Source organism: Trachurus trachurus, assembly GCF_905171665.1.
Source record: "Trachurus trachurus genome assembly, chromosome: 17".
Classification (NCBI taxonomy): Eukaryota; Metazoa; Chordata; class Actinopteri; order Carangiformes; family Carangidae; genus Trachurus; species Trachurus trachurus.
Window position 1 is genome coordinate 26,681,786 of NC_139900.1, and position 23,355 is coordinate 26,705,140.

The 23,355-nt window shown below is 45.4% G+C and overlaps 1 protein-coding gene across 1 annotated transcript; it reads left to right on the forward strand.

Annotated features, from left to right (window-relative positions):
• Nucleotides 1–207: 207 nt before the first annotated feature.
• Nucleotides 208–17,467, forward strand: acin1a (apoptotic chromatin condensation inducer 1a). The gene is made up of 18 exons (XM_083992228.1): nucleotides 208–370; nucleotides 1,873–1,938; nucleotides 2,084–2,195; nucleotides 2,304–2,359; nucleotides 2,494–5,442; nucleotides 7,512–7,667; nucleotides 7,915–7,997; nucleotides 10,425–10,482; nucleotides 12,496–12,535; nucleotides 13,049–13,185; nucleotides 13,297–13,440; nucleotides 13,574–13,757; nucleotides 13,904–14,049; nucleotides 14,658–14,765; nucleotides 14,848–14,955; nucleotides 15,040–15,346; nucleotides 15,435–15,535; nucleotides 16,116–17,467. The coding sequence occupies exons 1-18, from the start codon at nucleotides 233–235 to the stop codon at nucleotides 16,470–16,472; spliced, it is 5,250 nt and encodes a 1,749-aa protein (XP_083848354.1). The 5' UTR covers nucleotides 208–232; the 3' UTR covers nucleotides 16,473–17,467.
• Nucleotides 17,468–23,355: the final 5,888 nt, after the last annotated feature.

Here is a 23,355-nt window from a genome sequence, read left to right on the forward strand (position 1 = left end):
TTCGCCGTTCACCAAATAAAAAAATAAAATAAAACAGCAATTTTATTATAATATGTGAAGAATTAATTTAATGATATGTTGATATAAATATAATAATGTTGTTGTTGTTGTTTTTTTTTTATGTTGAAACGTTTTTATTTATTTGATATTTGATTAGGGGGAAGTCGTCGACGATGACGCTGCGTGGAGGAAGGCGTTGCTCTTCGCTGCTAACTGACTAGAGGAACGGAAAATGGCGGACCTCGAAGACGTTACGCTGGACGGGAGACCGCTCCAGTCTCTTCGAGTTGCGGACTTAAAAGCTGCTCTCGAGGAGAGAGGGCTGTCGAAAAGCGGGCAGAAGAATGCGCTCATTAAAAGACTCAAGGGGGTGAGTTCGGCTGCAAACACGGGACCACGGTCGGTGCGAGCTAACGTTAACGAGGAGACGGGCTGATGCTCTCCTGAGGGCCGACAACTGAGTATCGTTACTGCCGAGCGGCGGAGTTATCGCGGTTGATGACCACAAGCCAGCCGAGAAATGCATTGATTGCACTAGGCTGTGGTCGATCGTTGTGTTCACCGTGTAGAGGTGTGGAAGCCGTAACAAGAGCAGGACTTCACACAACTTGGTGGCTAATTTCAAAGTGTGTGTGGGGTGATGTTGTCCTGTTAGCACGTTAGCTCCCCGGGCTAACGCAGTGAGTTGAGCGGTGGCCTTGGCTCGCTGCTGTGTATGTTCCCGTTAACGGCGTTTGTCCCAAACACGGCTGCTGTGCACGGGTTTAGCCGAGAGGTTGGCGTTACACATGTTATTTAGTTAACTTCTATCAGCCAACACGTAGTGTGTAATGAGCAATAGTGCAAACTATCTCCGTCAACACATTTTGTCGTGTTCCGCCAAATATAGGACTGGTTCTGCTCCAAAATGTTCTCCGTGCCCATGAGCTGCCTTGGGTCCTGTCTGAGCCAGTTTGTTTACATTGCGGTGCTTATTCAGCCTTATCTACTCTGCCGGGAAAGTTGGGCCATTCTTTTCTTCTTCTTTTTTTTTTTTTACTTCTTATTTCGATCTCCACTGAATTGCCCCATGAAGGTAGAAAGTGGTTTTTACTTGTGTTTTCCAACGTTTAACGTCTTGTTTTCTGATGTGGCGCCATGACACCCCCTGTTTTAGTTGTGTAATCTGAACATGGTTATTCATTTAGAGAGGCATTTTGTTTTTACTTTTTTTGTTATTATTCCCAGACTAGGGTCTGCCAAAGTCCCTGCTAAAATGTGGAAGTTATGACTGCACAGTTGCCTGTTGGCTTCAAAGAAAGAACCAGTAATTTACACGACATCTGTATAGTCTTGATATTGTAGTGTTGACAACACAGCAATATCAAGACATGGCAATGGTGCAGGGTGAAATGATTTAAGCAGCTGTGATTAAGTGGTGGAAGATCAAAATATGTCAGATTTACACAGGGTTGGGTCACAGGTCTTTTCTCACATTATTCTTAACCTGCTTTGCTTTGGACTGTGGCTTGTAGGTTGACTTGCTCCTCGGGGTCTGATTGTCCCCTGAAAACGTAACCATATTGCTTGTTGCCTTCCACTGTATTGAAGGCAAAATTCTCCACATCTGAAATTGTAATGGCAGTGATGCAGAGAGCTGTTTGTCCCTTCTATGTCGATGCTATGGCCCTCGGCGTCTCACAGTGCTTTGAAATGTTCGTAATTACGTATTACGTCGTAATTAGAATGAAAACTGTTTAGTGCACAATAACTAGGCTGACAAAAATGACATGGATGTTGACAAGTAAAACCGCTCTTGTCAGCTCTTCAACTCTGAAAAATACCTGCCTGTTATTTGCATTGAATGAATACAATTCCTTGTCTTAATAACAGGCTCTTATGCTGGAGAATCTCCAGAGGACCTCCACCGCTCATGTTGGACTGCAGCCAAACTCTCAGGTAAGTGATCCCAAAAATGCTTTTACTTTCTGTTCAAAAGCTAAAGCCACTTAAAATGACCTCCTACACAAAACTGGAAAACACATTTCAGTATAATTAGCCCTTAACACTTGCAGCCTATATCTAATGTTCTCTCTGACTTTAGATTGGTGAGGAAATGAGCCAGAACAGCTTTATCAAGCAGTATCTGGCTAAACAACAGGAGCTCCTGAGGCAGCGTCTGGAGAGAGAGGCTCGTGAAGCATACGAAACAAACGGTAGGTGTTGTTTAGGCACTGCAGGTAAATGTGGCAATGCATCTATCTTTGGTCAGTATGCAAAATGTTTTTTTGATTTAATTTAGCTAACTTGTCTTTCTTAAACAGAGCAAGAGGATCATGCAGAAGTCAACAACAGCACCTCATGTCCTCCTCAAGCCCAGGTAGGATGTCATGTTTTTTTTCTAACCCATTGCAATCGGTAACATTTTGTACTCCTTGTATCTAGAGATTTCCTAGATATAATTGTGAAAACTTATGACAAAACAAGTCTCAGTTCCCTTTCTGTTCTCATCAGGATGTTACACCAGCATTGGCTGAGCAGCAAAAACCACCCGGCCCCTCCGGCGGAGAGGCAATGTTCGCCGCAGGGAACGAAGGGGAGAGCAACAGGAACCAGGGGGCCGACCCTCCGGCTTCCGGCTCAGTGGCCATGCGCGGTCACGGCGGCGAACCCCGTCCAGAAAGGGTCTCCGCATCCAGCGAAGCCCCTGCCGACAGCGACGACGAGGACAGCGAGGACGGAGAGGAGGACGGCGACGACGACGACTGGGACAGCGGTGCTCGAAGGAGAAGCCTGAGAGAGCCAGCCAGAGCCCCCGCCACCAGAGAGCGGTCCGGAGCGTCCTGTCAGCCCCAGCAGCAACACATCCCTTCCCTTCTATCTCCTCAGCTCCGCCAGCCGACACCTCCCCCCTCCCCGCCGCCAGAGCTGTCGTTTCCCCTGCCCGACACCCCTAAACAGAGCCCCCCTAGTCCAGATGTAGCCCCAGCTAGGCACTCGCCCAGCACCTCTAGCTCTGGTTCTTCCAGCAGCGGCAGCCGCAGTAGCAGCCCAGAGCCGCAGAGGAGTGGACATGCCGAACGCAAGCCCGGCCCGCTGACCCTCCTGGCGCGCAAAATGGAGTCTGAAGGCGCCTTCTCCGGAGCGGGATGGCACGGCGGCGACGGGGAAGGCGATAGGCAGGATAGCAGTTCACCTTCAGCCGCAGCGTTCCCTGGCAGAGGGCCGCCGGAGGGTCTGGTATCTGCCATCACCCACACAGCCAGCACCGCAGGCCATGCGCCATTTCCCATGATCCCCGGCACCAACCAGGGTGTCACAGGAGCACAGTCGGCCCATATTCAAGTACCCGTGAGTGTGCTCAAGGCCACTGCAACAGAAGAGAGGGACAGAGAGAGGGAATCCGAGATAGAACGAGAAAAGGCTTTTGAGTTGGAAAGGCAGGAGAAGCAGAGAAAACTCGAGCAGGAACGCGCGATGGAGGCAGAGCGCGAAAGAGCTCTCGCATTAGAGAGAGTGGAAAAGCAAAGAGCTTTGGAGAAGGAGCGACTTGAGCGACAGCAGGCCCTAGAAAGAGAAGAACGAGAAAAGGCTTTGCAGAGGGAGAGAGAGCTTGCTCTGGAGCGCGAGAGGCAGGAGAGGGAACTCGCTTTGGCTAGAGAAAGAGAGGAGCGAGAGCAAGCCTTAGCACGAGAGAGGGCCCTGGAGCTGGAGAGGCAGAAAGAGATGGAGAGGCAGAAAGAGATGGAGAGACAGAGGGCTCTGGAGCAGCAACGCTTACAGAGAGAAAGAGAGGAGAAGGAGAAGCGAGAGAGAGAGGAGAAAGAGAAACGAGAGAGAGAGGAGAAGGAGAAACGAGAGAGAGAGGAGAGGGAGAGAGCGTTGGAGCTAGAAAGAGCCAAGGCTTTGGAGAAGGAAAGAGAGGAAAGAGAAAGGGTTCTTGAGCAAGAGAGGTTGGAGAGAGAGAGAGCTCTGGAGGCCGAGAGAAAGGAGAGGGAGAGGATTGAAAGAGAGATGGCCTTGGAGCAAGAGAGGTTAGAACGGGAAAGGATAGAGCGAGAGAAGGCCTTAGAACAGGAGAGAATAGAGAGAGAGCGAGCCTTGGAGAAAGAGAGACTGGAGAGGGAACGGGCCTTGGAGGAAGAGAGGATAGAGAGGGAGAAAGCGATAGAACGAGAGAGAATTGAGAGAGAGAAAGCCCTAGAGCGAGAGAGAGTAGAGCGTGAGAAAGCTCTCCAGCAGGAAAGGTTGGAGAGGGAGAGAGCTCTAGAGCAGGAGAGGTTGGAGCTGGAGAGGAAGGAGAAGGAGAGAATTGAAAGAGAGAAAGAACTGGAGCGAGAGAGGATGGAGAGGGAGAAGGCCTTGGAACGGGAACGGGAGGCAAAAGAGAAGGCGGAGAGGGAGGCAGCTCTGGAACGGGAGAGGGAGAAGAAGGAAAGGCTAGAGAGGGAGAAAGCTCTAGAAGAGGAGAAACTTGAAAGGGAGAGAAAGGAGAAAGAGAGAGCTCTGGAGGAAGAGAGGGAGAGGGCCCTGGAACGCGAGAGGTTAGAGAAAGAGAAAGCCATACAGAAAGAGAAGGAGGAGCAGGAGCAGGAGAGGGCCCTGGAGCAGGAGAGAGAGAGAGCTAGGGTGGCTGAAAAGGAGAGGGAGAGTCACCTCCCTCCATCCAAACGTGGCCGAGAGCTTGGTCTCACCCCCCTGCCCACTCCTCCCCCCCTCTCCACAGGACCAGCTAGAAAATCCTCGGCTGATGCAGGAGAGCAGGAAGAGGTCCACGCTCCAATGTCCAGGAGTGAAACCCAACAAGCAGCAGAGTCCGGTGCGTCGGTGTCACCAACACCTCTGTCGCCACAGCCCTCATTTAAGAAGTTCCGGTTTGTAAGGGACTCACCGGTTCAGCCCCAATCTTCCTCCACTTCCATGGTCATCAAGCGGCCTCGTACCTTCTCCGATACCCCCCAGCCTCTGGCCTCGCCTGTCCTCCCCCCGACCAGCCTCGGGGAGCGACAGCAGGAAGGACACAAGCCCCCCTCCGCCGAACAGGATCACACACAGGTGCAATCAAAACAGGAGGTTGTCGCCGGGCCTCCGGGATCTGCCGGGATCCAGCCTGAGAAGGAGGAGGCGGCCGCCGGCCCCACACTAAGTTCCACGAAAGAACGGGCCGCGGGCCTCGCGTCGGACGACAAAGTAAAGGCGGGTTCGGCAAAGACTGAACAGGCTCCCGAGGAATCCACCAAACCCGTAAAAGAAGCGGATGAAGGCAAGCGTCCTTCAAGCCCGGTGGATGCTTCAGAGCGGAAAGGAAGAGATGGAAAGAAGGAGGCAAAACAACCAAGACAGAGATCATCATCTAATGAGTCCTCCTCGTCAGATTCAGACTCTGGATCCTCCTCATCTGGGTCCTCTAGGTCATCCACATCCTCTCAAGAGGAAGCCTCCTCCACCTCCAGAGGCAGAAGGGTAAGTGGTTTAAAAGGAACCTTTGACTGTCCTTGAAATACAATGTCATTTTCCACTAATAAGCAGAAATAAAAACTTTCTCTCTCCAAAATAAAAACACGTGAAGATATAAAGTGCAACAAACTTATATTATTAGCCTGATTTAAATTAAAGTACAAAAAACACATAACCGTAGCCTAATTTAAATTAAAATACAAAACACATAGTCCACTCCTTGATAAGCCATAATTAAAAAAATCACTGGTTTGTTTCTGAAACTGGCATAATAAGTTGAATGCCAAAAACATGAGTGAAGATATGACAAGTAATCCCCAGGACGTGGCTTCGGTGCACGTTGGCATTTCCAGCAGACAGACGTGTGCTGAATTTCCACACAGCGTGGATTAACAGCCTCCCAGGATGTAGACACAGCATGCGTTTTACATACAACAGGAAAGGTGTCACAGGGTTGGTGTTTGTGTATTCACAACCCAACAGGTCATAAAACTGTTGTGCCCAACCGGCTGCCCGGCGTCAGCGTGCTACGCATAATGTTGCCTTATTCGTCGAGTCGTCATTCAAATCGCATTAACACAGCAGGTGCTGTACCTGTGCTTCCTGCTGCACTCATTTGCTTGGAAACAAATATTGTGGCACAATTGGTGTTTAGACATATGACTACAAAGAAGCAGGCTGTCTTGCCGCTCACCAGATCTGCATTTTGACCCTAAACAAAGAAACACAAAAATAAAGAGCAGCAGAAATTTGGGTATTTGATGCAAATTAAAGCAGAGGATAGAAGACAAAAGACAGACGGAGAGAAAAGCGGATAGAGAGGATTAAGGTAAATGCTCGGAGAGTTTAAGAGGACAGTAAAAATTCCTTCAGATTCTTTTTGAATATAAAGTGAGAAGACATGGACCTCAGTGACAAACCTAATTCACTCCAAAGCTTGGGGCCTCTAAAGGTAATATTAAACTGGTGACTTGATGTTTGAGAGGACAGTAAGAAGAAACTGTTATTACTGAGCCTCGTTTCATATAAATGAACATCTCAATTATGTAAAGTAACTGAAAGACATTGTTTCCTGTTTACAAACGTATGTATGAATAGACATGTTTGATAGACATTCACTTTGTTGATAGGTAGGAGTTGGTATTTTCTAAAAAGAGGCGCAGATGGTGCATATCTACTCCAATGGGAGATCAATCTCAAAAACCTCTTATGAATTATGAGTACCGGTAGTCTTTTGAGATAAGTGGGGTAAGCTGACCAGACAATATTAGGGGAACAAAAAGCTATAGTATAGGGTTAGATGAGCTGAGGAGTGAATTGGGGGAAAAACTCTTTCTCAATATGCCTAGCATCTTCGTAGATGTTTTGCATACAAGATCAATATGAGTGGACCAATTTAAGCGTTCATCTAATATGACACTTTGAAAATTTGGTTGACTGAGCTTGTGAAATTTCAGCTTCATTGATTAGAATTTTGGCTTGCTCCCCAGGATAGTACTTATTGATGTTCGAAAAAGACCATGAAGTTGCATTTCTTCACATTGAGGGTTAGCTTGTTACGTTGAAACCAATGGGCAGCTGTAGATAGTTCCTCAATAGCACAGCTTAGGGAAGGAGAGAAGGCTCAGGATTGTCTGCAGTTTCCAGTGCATTTAAGGCAAAGTGTGACTGGCACATGTTTCACCCCCAGAATGTCAGTCGTTACTGAAATTGTTTATCAGCAACACTGACTGGCATTGTGTAGAAGTGAAGAGTAAGTGTAAGGGCATCTTAATCTGTAGACGGGTCGTGTGACCTCTGCATTTTAAAACTTCACCGGCTCTTTCAACGGTTGTGTCCTACGTCTGATCGATATATCTTTTGTTACATACACAACACTCACTGGCTTTTAATGTGTGGACGCTTCTGAAGGTGTGTCGACAGCATAGCTAGAGTTGCATTATGTATTATGTAGATTATGTAGGTAAAAAAAACACTGCATACAAAGACACCTGGTTGTTACATGTATAAGACAAACTAAATGTTTTTTTGTGTTTGATGCATTAAAATGTGTCTCTGCTGTCTGTCTCTGTAAGGATGGGAAACCTGGAAGAGATTCCTCGCCACAGCGCAGGGTGACAGTAGAGGCTCAGGCTGAGGGCTTAAAGGAAATCCCGAAAGCCTCCTCCCGCAAAAGAGAGATGTCTGGAGAGAGGAGTAACACTACTGCGGATGGAGACAGTCACGCCAAGGTCTGTTACTTAGTAATTGACACGCCACCAGATTAAAAAAAAAAATATATATATATATATATCTGTGCCAACTGTGTGAAACAAAAAACAAAAAAAGTTCAATCTTGAGTTACGCAACTGACAAATCTCATTACGGCTTTTATCTGCTCTATTTTCTATTTAGGGGTGTTACCTTAACTACATCAGTGACTTCAAATGCAAGATATCTTTCACACCTAATTCATTTCCTGTCCCTTTGAATCCCCAGAAACCCTTCACTGAAGCGCCATCCCAAGAGGAGACACAAAGGAAAAGAAAGCACAGTGAAGGAGACGATAAGGACAAGCAAAGGTCTGGTTGTCAATCTTGGACTTCTAAAACTCATCCTACTCATTGTCTTTGTGTCACCCAAGTGAATTCAAGTGTATCTATAAAGCACTGCAATCTGCAACAGGGTGTTTGGTGATGGTCGAAACTGTTGAAGTTTAGTTTTAACTCAGCTCTTCAACAGTCAGCCATGAGTCATCAGTATTACAGAACTTTTAAAACAGGCAGGGGCTCTGCTCATTTTATGAATGTTGTTTGTAAAATATTTGTGTGAAAATTGGTTTAGCATTGTCAAAACTAATTTGGTGTTCAGTATTTTCACGCTCATTCTGGATACTCTGTGTCTGATTGGTTGGTTGTTGTCGGCCTTGCCTGTTGTATAAATGCTACAGACCATGTTTGAAACCTTTTCTAGCGGTGTATGAACTGGGATCCATCCCTTTTATGAGGAGGGATTTACACTCAAGGAAATGTGCTTCCAGAGTGAATGGTTTATTCATTTGAAGGAACCTTAACATTTGATTATGTTACATTGTGATCAAGGTGATATTTTGTGGCACTGATACTTTTTCATGTAAAATGGCAATATGTATTTTATTTGGCTATAGTTTGTGTAGCATTTTAATGAAACCACTCATTGAATGTGTAGATGTTGACAATCGTACCATGAATGGCTCATAAGTCATAGCAAAGTGCTTCTTATTGGGCAGAAGCAGTGAGCCCAGTTGGTAATGAGTGTGGGCCAAATGATCTTTTAACTGTTCAAGACTGGAGCGAAGCCAAGTTTGCCATTGAGTGAAGGGGTTCAGCTTTGCAGATGAGGTCAGTTAAGTGTTGCAGTTAAAAGGCGTGTGTGAATAAATGATAGGAATAATGTGGTTGGATACATTCCCAGTTGTAAATTTGACACAGCGTCAAGTCCACACTGACGGATAGATTTACCACTCTGTTCTACAGGAGTTATAGGTTGTGTTAATTAATTTTACAACTTAGCTATGACTCTAAACACCAGGCTTATCAAAACCTCTGGAAAAATCAATAAGTGTCTATTACATGGCTTCACTTTAATTTAATAGACTCCAGACCACAATGCCACTGGGGTCCTCCAGAGCTTATATTCCAGATGTGTAATATAATGAAAAAAGATGGAAAAGGCGTCACTGTTGTTGGGATGATCTTGAACACATGTAAAAGCTTGACAGTGTAAGATGCTGAGGTAATTTAGTGGTCATTGTTTCTATGACAAGTGTTACTTGATAATCGCTATGAGATCATAAGAAATCCCATCAGGCCGCCGTAATATGCGTTATTAAGACAATACAGTGGTGTCTCAGTAGATGCTGCTATTGAATTTCCCATCAGGCGATTGATGAGGCTGCCTTAAAGCCGGTGTGGCTGAGAAGATGCGGGTCCTTTTTAATACATGATCATTTTTTTCACTCGTTGCAATATGGCTGTGCTCCGTCGATGGTTTTAGCTGCCGATGCCGGCCCGTGGCTCCGTCCAGACTGCGGCTCGGTGAGACGGCAGGCGAGGCTTTGAACCGTCGCAGGCTTTGTTTGACAGCGGAGTGCGGACATGAACGTGCCCGAAGCGGAGTAGTCTCTGGTGAGAGGACGACAGGAGGGAGGGAGGGAGGGAGCAGAGGTGGCTCGTCGGGTTGCGACGCAGTCGTTTTTAGCAGCAGCAGCAGCCTCAACAGCAGCCCGTGTGCTGCGTTTTTAACCGAGCACACCGTCTCTTTTGCTGTGAAGTCCCCTCCTCCCCCCACAACCCCCAAGTTAATTTTAGTCGGAACGAGTGGACGTGTTCACGTGTGCGCGCATGAGGCTGGCATGACAACGTGATGCTCGCGCTCATTTGTCAGGTGTTGTGTGGCTGTGGAGGAGCGGCGGGCTCGGTGTGGAGGAGGAGGACGGACTGCGGCGCCGGTGTTTCCCTGGACGCTGCTGCTGCTGCTGCTGCTGCTGCTGCTCTGTCTCTGTCACAGTCACAGAAATGACTGTGGTCGACCGCGTGATGCGTTAAAGGCGCAGTTATCTTACCGTCACCTGGCTACTGTTTGTCTTTCACCGGACTAGTTTCTGCCGCAGAGATTTTTAATACGTCTTTTTTCCCTCTCTCTCTGTCTTGTCAAAAGGAAGTTCATATCCATATTAAGTGTTGCACTGCTTACATGCAAAATGTTGTTAAATAACTATTATAGTACTTTTTCATTGCAAGTCAGTTAAATCTGAATTATGTGCACTTCACATAATTACATTAGTCTATATCCTTAGTCCTGACTTAACTTTCATTTCAAGTTGAACTGACATGTGAGAAGTTCACTGTGTGTTTTATTGATGATATTATTATATATTTTGTTGTTGCGGCCTATTTTTAAGAAGATTTTCCTCTCCTAACAATCTTCTTCCCTCTTCTCTTGCTTTTATGCATTTTGACACCACACAGGCAGGAGGAGAAGACTGCTATGGCAGAGCCTGAGAAACTCTCAGAGACCAGCGAGGAGGTAAGGCACCTGAAGAATCATGAATCATCTTGGTTCTCAAAGCTGCTAGTAGCCAAGGACATGGATGGGTGGATCCATTTCAGTCTATATAGTTGCATCTTTTTTTATTCACACATAGTTGTCTTTTATCAACCTGAATACAACACACCATAAGCCATTTGATTGTATGTCTGTATTCATTGTTGGAGATTTTTTGATTTACCTCTAAAGGTGTTTCACTTTGAAGGCTTAATGAGCCAGTCTCACAAGTGTTAGATTTTGTGTAGGAAGTTACATTTTTAAGTTGGCTGTTTGTGAAACCTTTGTTGCCACTGTCATAGGCAGAAACAGCAAGGGCATTTTCTTACTGTGGCTGATGTTTAAACCCCAAATGATTGCTTTGTTATAAAGGTGCTCATGCCTCTTCCATTGCCCCTATTGGTTACCTGCATACTACCTCTGAACTACTACCACTTCTACTTCTACTCCTACTACTGCTACTGCTGCACCTGTTCCACTGTCCCCAAGAACCCAGAGCTGGCCACAGCTAAGCCCCCGAGGCTGCACTGCAGAGGGACACTCCCGGCAACAAAGGCTGCCCCATTTTCATGGATATGGCTGGCAAGAGTAATTGATTGGACTGGAAGACTCAAAGAAGGTGTTGGCTAGTCAATGTCATCCACCTCTCTTGACCTTTTATCTGCTATGTGACCTCCAAGTCAACCTGGAGAAAAGACAGCTAAACATCTGCGCTCACATCAAGTCCAGGCTGCTGTGAAGCCCTGTGAACACCTGAGTAGTTTTTGGGGTCGTTCCACTTTGAGACACGTTCAGCCCACTTGCAAAGAAATGTGGGACTAAAAGGACATTTCATTTAAAGCGGTGAACTGTAACATTCTCGTGCAACATGCATATGACGGACATTTTGGATTTTGTTGATCTCCTGGAATGGGATTCACCTTCCTCCAGCATATGCACTCCTCGGGTATGACAGGAGTTTTCAAAGAGGCCAAGTCTTTCATCTGGACTCACTGAGCCTGAGAGTTTTTATGTGAATTGAAGAAGGACTTATTTAATCTCCCATCTACCACAAGCATTGCCAGATTTCTGCTACTTTGTGACTCTCGGTGTGAAGCTACTGCTCCTCAGATACAACCGAACACTGAAACCAGACTTCTGGATGTGTGTGCGCAGTGACTGTTGACAGCACTCATCATCTGGTCGACTACCGCCTCCACATCTTTAAGGACTAATGCCAAAACACCTGAGGATGACTGCTTTGGACTAAAGCATGTCCAAGCCCCTACCCCCAATGAACTATTGAATCCATCCAGCCAGCCAACCAGCTTTCAGATTTCCATCCAAACATCTCAGCCACCTTTGATTGGACCCTTGTTGCCTAGATACAGTACATGCAGTCGTGATTGGGCCATATCCAAACCAGTAAGGATCAGGTGTCAGTGGTACCAGGGAATAAGTAGATGTTTACCCAATTTTTTTTTTTTTAAATATCATACAGTTGTTTTGAAAATGCTTAGTTTCCAGTCATTCCCTCAAGTAGTCTTTGGTGGGAGAAGCAGCCTTTTTTTGAATGTTTATTATTGGGGTACTGCAGTTTAATCTAAAATTCTCCAAACCTTTGTTTTATAATCGTTGAACATAAAGTAAAAAAAGAAAAATGCTCAGGGATTTAAACTGCAGTATTTCCATCATATAGTTGTTTGTTTGATAGAGACTGCAACTACAGTTTACTATATCAGGAATGTATGAATGTAGATCATCAAATAATTATGAATGTCACATGATTAACTTAAACACAGAGCAGCACACTTTGGTGCCTTCAGTAAACCTGACTTAATACCCTGCACAGCAGTTTCTATCATTCACTCTCAGTCCCTAGTTGTCCCCCTCTCTATTATTATTCCACCTCTCCTCCAGCCTGTCCTTGACCATTTGTCTCTGCCCCTGGTGTCAGTGTCTGCCTCTCACCTCTCCCATGTGTCTTGGGTTGTTTTTTATCTCCTTGTGTTTCAGACACCAAAGGCCTTCTCAGCTCGTAAGATCTCTCTTAGCAGTAAGTACACTCTCCCAACCAAGTCTCTACCAAAATGTGATCGTATGAGATCATTAGTTTTCTGCTTTTTCCATCTCATCTTATTGACCTTATTGATATTTTAGGGATGTCACAATTACTTATTTTCACAATTAATTGCGGTATTGAACGGCACAATTAGTTAATCATAAAGATTCCTGCCAAAAAAAAAAAATGTCGGAACCATTTCGGCAGATGTGCGCCAAAGTAAAGGTAAATGCACAGATACTGGTCCATTTACCTAATATAACACTACTAGTTTGAATGTGTATAATCAAATATAGTCGAAATATAATTACATTATTAAATTATTTACACAAAGTGTTGTGAAATTAATCAATGCATAATAATCGTAATACTGGATTATTTCTCTGACAATAATCTATAATTGTGACATCCCTAATATATTTATATTGTATTGATGGCCAAGTATGCTTATGCTGGATGTAACATAAGCCTGAGAATTAAATGAGTTTTTCTCCGTCCTTTTACTAGGCAACAAATTGTCCCCAGTCAGTGCAGAGAGTGAGCAGGAGTCTGGGGGTGCAGCTGGTCGCAAGAGGAGGTGGGGATCCAGCACAGCTGTCACCGCTAAGAAACCTTCCATCAGCATCACCACAGACTCGCTTAAGGTACTTGCAGCCTAGTAATATGATTTTATGTTGTGGTTACACCTGCACAGTGTCTGACCTCTGTGTTGAGTGTGGGAGGCGGTGTGCATCACCTGTGCTCTTTGTCTCCAGTCTCTGATCCCAGACATCCGGCCGAGTCTCGGCCAGGAGGCCATAGTGGACCTGCACCCAGAGGAAGCCGTCCTCTCTGGGATTGAGGATGAGGAGAGGGAGCGCTCTGACCAGGACCTCCAGATCCGTCGCACTGTCACGCAGGTCAGTCTACAGCTTCCTCTCCGATGCGATAGAATAAGAACTGCCTACACTGTGACGTGTAAGGTGCTCTTCAGGAAAGGCCGATGTTTACTCTTTGAGAATCGCTAATGTTGATCCCCATCTTCAATTGCAGGTGGTGCACTCGGAGAGCCAGGAGAACGGACAGAAAGAGGCGAAGAGGAGCAGACATGAGGACATGGACGAGGAAGATCTACAAGGAGAAAGAGCGCATGAGGAGAAAATGGACACCCCGTTTCCTGCAGCAGTGGAAACACACTCACCATCAGATACCAGCCACGATGTAGAAATCAACACTGGTAATAAAATCATCACAAAATGGTTTTTATCTCTTAGATCCATGAAGCATCCTGAAGCGTTTTCATAGATTTAACTTTTATAGTTGTATGTTATTTAGGTTTTTAACTCACTGTATTATTTACTTTCTCCACTCTGTGCATCCCAGTGACCCCTGGCGACACACTCATCCGACGCTCCATCAGCCAACAGAAAACAGGTGTTTCTATCACAATCGATGACCCTGTTCGCACGGCGCGGCAGCCTTCACCACCTCGTGGCAAAGTCTCCAACGTTGTCCACGTCTCCAACCTGGTAAGATAACACTAAGCTGCTTTACACCCTGGTCACAGACATTAAAGTTGTCCTAAATAAGGTTAGAGTTTAGTAACTTTTTTATCTATTCTGAATCCAGTATCAAATAAATGATAGAATTAATGTCCCAAACTGTAAAACTATCAGTCAACACCAGCCAGAAGTGAAAAGATGGGATCGGTTCTTATGACCAAAAACAATTATTTCAAATCATTATCAAGAAGAATACATTCACAACAGGATTAGCCAGTCATTCATTCATTGTCATGGAGGCGCTCATCCTGTTGGTTATAGGTTTAGAATAGTGTTGGCATTGTGTGGCACATATGCCGAGGACATCAGACCGTTTATGATATGATGTTGAACTTGTTGACAAAACTCTACAATCAGGCCACAGTTATTTTTGGAATTTAATTATTTCCAGGATCATTTCTTAGGACCTCGGTATGTGTCGTCATCTGCAGGCCTAACCCACCTCAGACACATGCCTAAGAGATATCCATAGAAATAGTTTATATTTGTAGCTATATCAGGCTAATATGCCTTGTGTTATACATGCTTGGTGTTTTTATACTTGTTGTGTAACTGCTACATAATATTTTGTTTAGGTGAGGCCGTTCACTTTGGGGCAGCTGAAGGAGCTGCTCAGCCGAACTGGCACCCTGGTGGACGACGGCTTCTGGATTGACAAAATCAAATCTCACTGCTACGTCACTGTGAGTTACTGCCAGCATATGTGAACCAGTTCGTCTCTCCTGTGGAAGGCTTGTTGTCTCATCATCCTGTCTCTTTGTTTAGTACACGAGCTCAGAGGAGGCGGTTGCCACGCGGGAAGCGCTTCATGGAGTGAAATGGCCTCAGAGCAACCCAAAAGTCCTCAGCGTTGACTTCTGTCAGCAAGATGAGGTAAGACCGTCTTTATCATCCGTCTGTTTTTTGTCTCTTGGGCCTGAGAATATCCACCGCCTCACAATACCTCCCGCTTTGTAGCTGGACTTCCACAAAAGCCTGGGTGCAGCCGACAGACCTGGAGCCGAGGAGCAAGGGCCTGCTGCCGGCCGCGGTCGGACAGCAGGCCTGCCCTCACTCCTCCCCGAGCGAGACCAGTGGGCCGAGCGTGAGCGAGAAATGGAGCGTCGGGAGAGGGCCCGGGCGGAGAGGGAGTGGGACCGTGACAAGGTGAGAGAGTTCGGGAAACCCGGAGAAGAGAAGGAGGGAGGTCCACGAAGGTCGCGCTCACGGGAGAGACGGCGTAAGGAGAGGGGAAAGAGCAAGGAGAAGAAGACCGACAAGAAGGGTAGGACATGAAGTCATGGGATGGGATTGTATTTACCTTAGAGTCAAAATAGACGTGTGTTAAACATTCTGACTGTTTTCTCTGGCAGAGAAAGCAGCTGAGGATCCTCCCGCCAAGCTGCTCGATGACCTGTTCCGCAAAACTAAAGCGGCTCCTTGCATATACTGGCTGCCACTCACAGAGGAACAGGTGAGACGGTTCAGACTGTTCAGGTTAAAGTCCCCCTCCAACGACCCTTCTTGGTTATTGTAAAGCATTCTCTGTGGTCTTTAAATTGGGATTATGAAGTACCAGCACCAGTAGCTCATTAGCAATGCGCCTCTGAGTGGTGGGTGGAGACTTTATTTGTTTTTTCTCAGTGAGAAACCGTGGCGGACCCATACAGACTGTTGCGGGCCGCCTTGCACCGAGCTCTCTGGCCTTTCACCTCTGAGCCAGATGCAGAGCGGGGCGGGAGCTTGTAGCACTATGCCCCGCCCTGGGGTTGTGACACCGTTAACCCCAGTCTCCCTGCCACTGCCAGTTTCGTCTGCCATTGGTTCACAGCTATTTGAATCCAGAAAAACTCAGAAATGCAATTTTGTACTTACTTTTCTGCTGATATGTGCTCTAACATCAGAAAAATGCCACAGGAACATGTGAAAAGCACGAAAAACACGATGGTGGGGGTCTTTAATGCTGCTTTAATGTGTAACTGAGGTACATGACCTAGATGGTGCATTCATGTAACATATGGAAGTCTTACTCTGGGTGTCTTCTTCATTTTTAGTTTGTTCAGCGAGAAGCAGCCAGAGCAGAGCGGATGAAGGAGCGTGAGAAACGGAGGAAAGAGCAAGAGGAGGAGGAGGAGAAAAAAAGGGAAGAGGAGCGCAAGGAGAGGATGAAAGCCGGCGGCGGCGGCGGTGGCGGCGGCACAACAGGAGACCGGAGCGAGGGTGAGAAGGACAAGGACAGAGAGAGGGACAGGGACAGAGACCGGGGTAGAGACCGAGACAGAGAGAGGGAGAGGGAGAGGGAGAGGGAAAATGACAAACGCAGGGATGGCTACCGTAGGCCGGGGGGCAGCGGGGCGGGCGGGGGCCGGCGCTCACGCAGCCGCAGCGACCCGCGAGAGAGGCGGCGTTAACGGCAAATCGTCGGATGGAACTGTCCCAGAGACCACCCTCTTCCATTTGCCTTTCACTACATGTACTTTGTTACAACTAAGACCCAACAGAGGACCAACTGATGTCATCACCATCTCGCAAATTGTCACCTTTTTTTATTTCTAAGCACATCTACACCTACACCGTCATGCTTAAAAGGGGACCATGGTTTTTTGCAGTGTTGTTTCCCAGAGTGCTGTACGTCTTGCTCCCGTCAAGGTTTGATATATATTTTTCTTTATACATTTGCCTCTTTTTTTCTTTGGATTTTTGCTTTGACCGGCACAGCAGTATGGCACACTGGGTAATTTTGATAGATTCCCTCAACGTTCCCCACAAAAGTGTAGGTGCCAATTATGATTTGCAATCGATTATTGCCATCGCCTCAGTGTTTTAACAGCTCCGCAGTTTCGGATGAAGAATCCTTTTGTTGCTGCATGTAGTCCACGGTTCTCCTCGCCAGTCCTGTCTAAAGAAAAAAACGCCGCCCTGCGCGCAGAGGCTGGCATAAATCTGAACATACTGGAATAAGTGTGTTTGGCTTTTTGTACAGACATATAAGATTAATCAAAATCAAGTCTTTTAACGAGGCAGCTCGCGGGTATTTTTGGACAGATGTGGAATAACTACTAAGGCAACGCAGTGTTTGTCTCTCCACTCTGCTTAGTTCATGAGACGAGTCTGCGGAAGAGAATATTTGTCTGTCGCACCTGACACAAGTTATAATTATGTCCTTATCATTGATTCTCTTCTTCCTCCCTCCTTTCCTCCTCTTCCTCCAGTTCTCTTACCCTGTAGAGTCCATACAGGCCCAAGAGGGGAGGTTGCATTATGAGTTTTCTCACCAATGGTTTTAATATTGTTTTTTAATCGTTATTTTATCATTTAGTACAAAGGTTTGTTTTTGTTTTGTTTTTTAATTTTCTTCTTTGAGTACGCCTATCAGTGGTGAATGTACAAATAATAAAAAATTGAAGTTTGAAATTATTGCAATGCTTCTTTTTCCGTTCTCCCTGCTCAGGGAGTTTGGAGTGGATTTTTATTTTTCATTTGTTCTCGGGGATGACAGAAAAAGTGTAAAAACTCTGGGAATAGCTTAGTTAAAGCTTAGTACACATGTTGTAAGTTAAATAGGTGGTTGCACTTAAAATCCACAAGGTGTCAGTCACAGCACATTGTGGATCATATCAGCTCATGTCATTTGATTAAAGCAATCAAGTTAAACTCAAAATATGAGAAAATATTTTACACATACAACTTATCAGCAATATCCATTGTCTCTATTTTGGCAAATAATCTTTTCCCGCCAGTGCCATGTCAAGATAATGACCAGTGGCATTTTCCTTCTTTAAGCTGTTATCCTAACCCTGTGGTTTCCTCTGAACTGGGAGTGTTTACCCTCTTTACCTTCTCTCTGCATTGCCCACCCTTTCCTCCTTTTAGTTCCATGTTAATCATGCATTTGCCCTCTTCCCACTTCTACTGCCTTGTTCCATCTCTTCAAGTCTTGACGTTCATCCTGCAGAGCTCAGCAGTGCTTCTATGTAATTACAGCCCTATGGTCGCTGAGCATAACATTTTTCTGCCCTGATGCAACTCAGTGTGTCTGGACTGTGCTAGGACCAGTGAATCCTTACCCCTGGCATCTCTCTGGCAGCCCAAGAAGACATTTCTAAGTGGGGCAGCCTGGTTGGAACAAGAACACTTGAAAAAGACTTTGTCTTCCACCTCTAATGACTGTTTATCTGTCATCCTGAAGGTAGTTTTTCGGCAAGAATAGCGTCTATGTGAGCATGTATGTGTGTCGCAGCATCTGTCGGTCGGTTTAATCCAGGCAGTTGGTGGTTTTGAAGATAGTTGAACTTGAGGGCAAAGTGATATTCTTGCCAAATAGAAAGTTAGAGTTAAGATTGCTCCTATTGAGATCTAGGATATTGTTTTTGCACTAAGTAGAGAAGGCAAGATAATAATGGCTTATCAATGAGCCTCCGCTTCTCTCTGAAAGACAATGTCATCAGAGACAAATGTGAAAAGACCAACTGCAACTGTAAAAGTATGACTGGGTGTAGAATGTATAGATGAAGTGCATACATACTTTTAAAATAATAGTTGGAATGTGTCTGTGAATATGAGACTACATGAAAACAAATATAAAAGTCTCAGTCAGCTCCTGAGGGAAATAGCTGGCTCTGTGGTCTACAGCTAGTTGCTAACTTTTGTTGCTGGGTAGGTAGCTTTCTGCTGCGAATAGCTGTGCACACAGGAAATGATGCTGATTAGAGCAGTAGGAGTGAACCAAAACAGTTAAGTTACAGAGCCCAAAAAACAAAACAACCAGTTGAATGATGCTGAAACTGTCTACAACAGAGTGTAGCTGCAGAATCAGGTGATTAGGTTACTAACTCTGAGGGGGTAGAACCTCTCTGGGCTTGTTTATCACTATCATGTGGGTTTATGCTCTAAAATTTATGGGCAGAACCATTTTTTTTCCGGTTTATTTGGATCTTGTTTTTGTATTTACTTTGAGCTGCTGTGGAAATAACAACCAGAAATGCTGTTCAAGTTCTTCCCAAGAAGCATGAGGTTTGCTCCTCAAACATTAAACAGAAGTTAGATCTGCTTTATAAAAAGCACCGTAGACCATAAACTCTGCCCTCTGACATTTCTTTTCTCAAATTTGAATTTAAAAAACAGTTTTGAACATCTGCAAAACTAAACTTTATGATAACCACAACAACAACAAAAAACTTTTATCTGTCATCACTGGGCCAAGCTTATCAAAAGCTGGACAAAGACTACTAATATCTGAAGTGTTTAAGATATTGACCGATTAACTTGAATGCAAACATCATAATTCATGCTCAATTTGTCCAGTCATCATAAATCTTGGTGGATATTTCCTGTCCATCTGTAGGAACGGGCTCTCCAGAGGAACACGAGCCCAGTCGTCCAGATGGTGGTGCTTTATTAAGGCTGAAAAATGCAATTTTGGAAACCCCCCCTCACACCAAAAGTGTGACTTCAAATTTGTCACAGCTTAATGTGCTCTACTAAAAAACCACTTAAACAATAAAACTACATCATGATGGATTTTCCCCGTCATCTTTTTCTAGGAATGACCTGGTTGATCAGCTGTTGATTGGTATTGGACGATTTTCATGAAGAAATACATGATCGGAAAATTTTAATTAATGCTTTGTGTAAAACGGACCATCCTGGGGTTAAAAGGTTCCTTAAAGCTTGACATGTTCCTGTAGTTTTGGCCAACAGACTTGAGCAGGTCATGTCTATAAGCTCAAACACAGACCAAAGTCAACAGCTGTTGATGTGTCCATATCACTAACTGGAAGCTTTAGTCAGATGTACCACTAGGGAAGGCTACGAATGCAAAAAAAAAGAACGAAAATAAACAGGTTGTGACACAACACAAATTAAACTATGAATCAGAAATTGTCCAAACATTGCACGATATGTTTCATGATAATGTTGAACCATGTTTGTTTAGAAATTGCTCAATGGAGTGCAGTCATTGCACAACTCGGCTTATAAAATTATCTTAAAATTGGTTAGCAGCTGCTTACTGAGCAGTCAGCGTTCAACACACTTCATTCTTCGACTCATCAAGAGCTGATGGAAAGCAATGCCAATGTTAACTCTGGTCTGGTGAAAATAGCAGGCTAAACCAGCTGGCCACAGCCCAGCTCGGTACTTTCCGATAGCAACGGTAGCCTCCTCCAATCTGTCTTGAAGACAGAGCTGCTCAGTAAGACGATGATGGCTCAAGTTGTTGTGGAGCATCAATCACCACCACCGCCTGCCTCCAACAAGAAGCCACGTTCTGCAGCAGAAAGCATTTGGACCCTTTCAAAACCCTGCCAGTTTTTTTGCAGATGCTTCACCACAAGGATTTTGCTGAGAAGTTGCTTAAGTCTTTAAAAATTAGCATCAACAGCTATCTTACAACTGTTATTGTACTTCGTCAACATCTAAGCTGCAGCTTTAACCTCAGGGTGAACAACAGAGTTCTCCGAGTTCAGCGAGTGCTGAACCTACCATCTCCGTCCGATGCCAGACCTGGAACAGATCCATGAGCCCAGCAAATCTAAAGTGAAACAGCTGGACAGCACCGTGTCCACACATGTAGAGATGACTCAAAACAATGTTTCCACAGTTGTGGGTCTTTTGACAGAACCACCGGTGGGAGCCGGGCGGGGAGGACCACCACCTGTGTACGGTGCAGATCTCAGGTCAGTGGTATAGGCCTCCGCCACCAGCCAGTCAGCTGAGCAAGGACAATCCTATGCTGAGGAGTGGGCAGTAAAAACCATATGTTTTTGCTTTGTAAGCAACCCGCGCCCCCCTGCCCCCCATCCTCCGCCTCCACTTTACCTCCCCTCCCCTCTGCCTTCCCCTCCTCAGTGAAACCACATAGGTCTTTGTGTCCACCGCGTAGGAACGCGCTGCAGAGGCCCAACAAGCTCCACTTTCAAAGACGACCTCTGATGTGGCCTCTCTGATCTTTGTCTCGCTGACTTTCCTCTTGCCCTCCTCTGACTTGGAGTTTTTTTTAATTTCTCTGTCTGTATCCTATTTACCCATGCTCTCTCTCTCTCTCTCTCTCTCACACACACACATGCATGCTCATGAATTTCCTTTTATTCTTCACCGAGAGGAAGCCGGGCTGTGTCATGCAAACATATGTGAGAAGAGTTTGGAGAGATGATGAAAGACGGCGATATCTCCACAGTCAGTCTTAGCACTCCTTAAACTTCCCTTGATATATACACAACACACCCTCCCCCCCCTCCTCCTCCTTCAGCCCCCACCTCCTCCTCTTCCTCGTGATGACATGTATGTGCTTATGGAAACCAGATGTGGCCTGTTGTGATGGAGGAGGCGGTGAAGAGAAAGAGAAAAACCATGCATGAGGTTGTGTGATACTTCATTAACAAGCTGCAGGAGTTGTGGGGAGGGCGAAGAGGCTCTGGGCTCTCTTGCGGTCTCCAGAGTTCAGACAGTGACTCTACATATATTTAGATGTCAGATGAAAATGTGCCCACTATCCAGTCTGGGCCTGCAGCGAAGCAGGGGGGTTTCCTTGCGGATGCGACTGGGTCAGGACGAGGGTAGCTGGGCTTGTAGAACCTGATTCAGCATCTGCTGTGATGGACGTGTTTTCCTGCAGCGCTTAGGAGAGAGAGGGAAAAAAAGCGAGCTCAGGAGGCTGAAATGTTGATTGTCCAACTTTCCTGCACCTGTATTTTTTTCTCCCACACAATACCCCTCTCCGACATTCAGGAGGGACTGCTCCCACGGCACCACACCCAATCCAAAGAGCACGTATTGTGTGGAGCCTAACAAAAACACAGGCATACAGCGTTTAACTGGCGGCTTTAAGCAGATTCAGCACGGTGGGGGCAGAGACAGACAAAACTGCACGGCAAAGAAAACAAAGATCTCAAACCAAGCACTTGATGAAACTGAGAAAACTGAGATTGGGACATCTGGGGTGCTCAAAGAATGTGTTCAACTAATAGTGTGTGTGAGGGGGGGAGTTATTTTCCATGCATAGCTCCTTGTGTAGCTAAATGGAATAATAAGATGCAGACATAACGGAAAAAGTATTAGTTATTGATCCCCCTGCTTCCACTGGCTGTGTACACCACAAATACACTGTGTGTGTGTGTGTGTGTGTGTGTGTGTGTGTGTGTGTGTGTGTGTGTGTGTGTGTGTGTGTGTGTGTGTGTGTGTGTGTGTGTGTGTGTGTGTGTGTGTGTGTGTGTCTGTGTGTGTGTGTGTGTGTGTGTGTGTGTGTGTGTGTGTGTGTGTGAGAGAGAGAGACATGTTGGAGCAGCTCAGAAATACTACTGCACCCTTCCAGAGTGAGTAGCACTTTGTTTAAAGGTCAACATATCTCCTATTTAAAACGCCACATGAATAGAGGGCAAACCCTGCCCGGAGCCTGATGAGGTTTTTCACAGCATTTTTTGTGTGAGCGGGAAGCACAGAGTGACTAACAGCTTTAGTAAAGGCTGCATTAACAGTCTATCAGCCAGTGTGGTGGTAGTGGTATTGGTGTTGGCTCTCTGGGGGTATTTACTGGCCCCTGAACAGGCCGATGACCACCGGGCTATTGTCCTGCGTCCTGACGTGTCACATCCAGTCAGTCATCCTGTTGTTTCTGCACCTTTGTTTTAAATGCTCTCTGTTATGAATTCCCACTGAACTTGCAGGTGGCAGAGGGGGCCAGCGTGCCGTGCACATCCTCCTGAAAACACGGCAAAGGAGCTGATTCCCACCGGGAGGCAGGTGAGAAAACATAGAGGGAGAAGGATGTGAATGTGAAAAAGCTGTCAGGAGTCTCTGATTTACTGAGACCACTCCCAAAATGATCAGTTTCTCTGGTTTTACTATAGGTATGTGTTTGAGTAAAATTAAATTAATTTTTTTTGTTTTATTCTATCAACTACCAACAACATTTCTCCCAAAATTGAAATAAAAATATTGTCATTTAGAGCTTTTATTGGCTAATGACTAAACTAATCTAAATAACAAAAAATCAAGTCTTTTCAGACCTTGAATAATAATAATGCAAAGAAAACATGTTCATATTTATTCCTAAACAACACAGCAAGAATATTTTAACTCAGAAAGAGTTTATAAATCAGTTTTTGTGGGATAATGTCAATGTTTAATCCCAGCAGTGGTTTTTATAATTGTCCTATAAAACCAGATGTGGTTCAGGTGATGACCTCATCAGTGTCTCATTAAGCAGAATGAGTTGTGTTTGTGTTGGTATTTAAAAAAAGAAAAGAATGACTGTCATACATGTAGAGATGCTTTTAAGAAACATTTGTGAAAGTG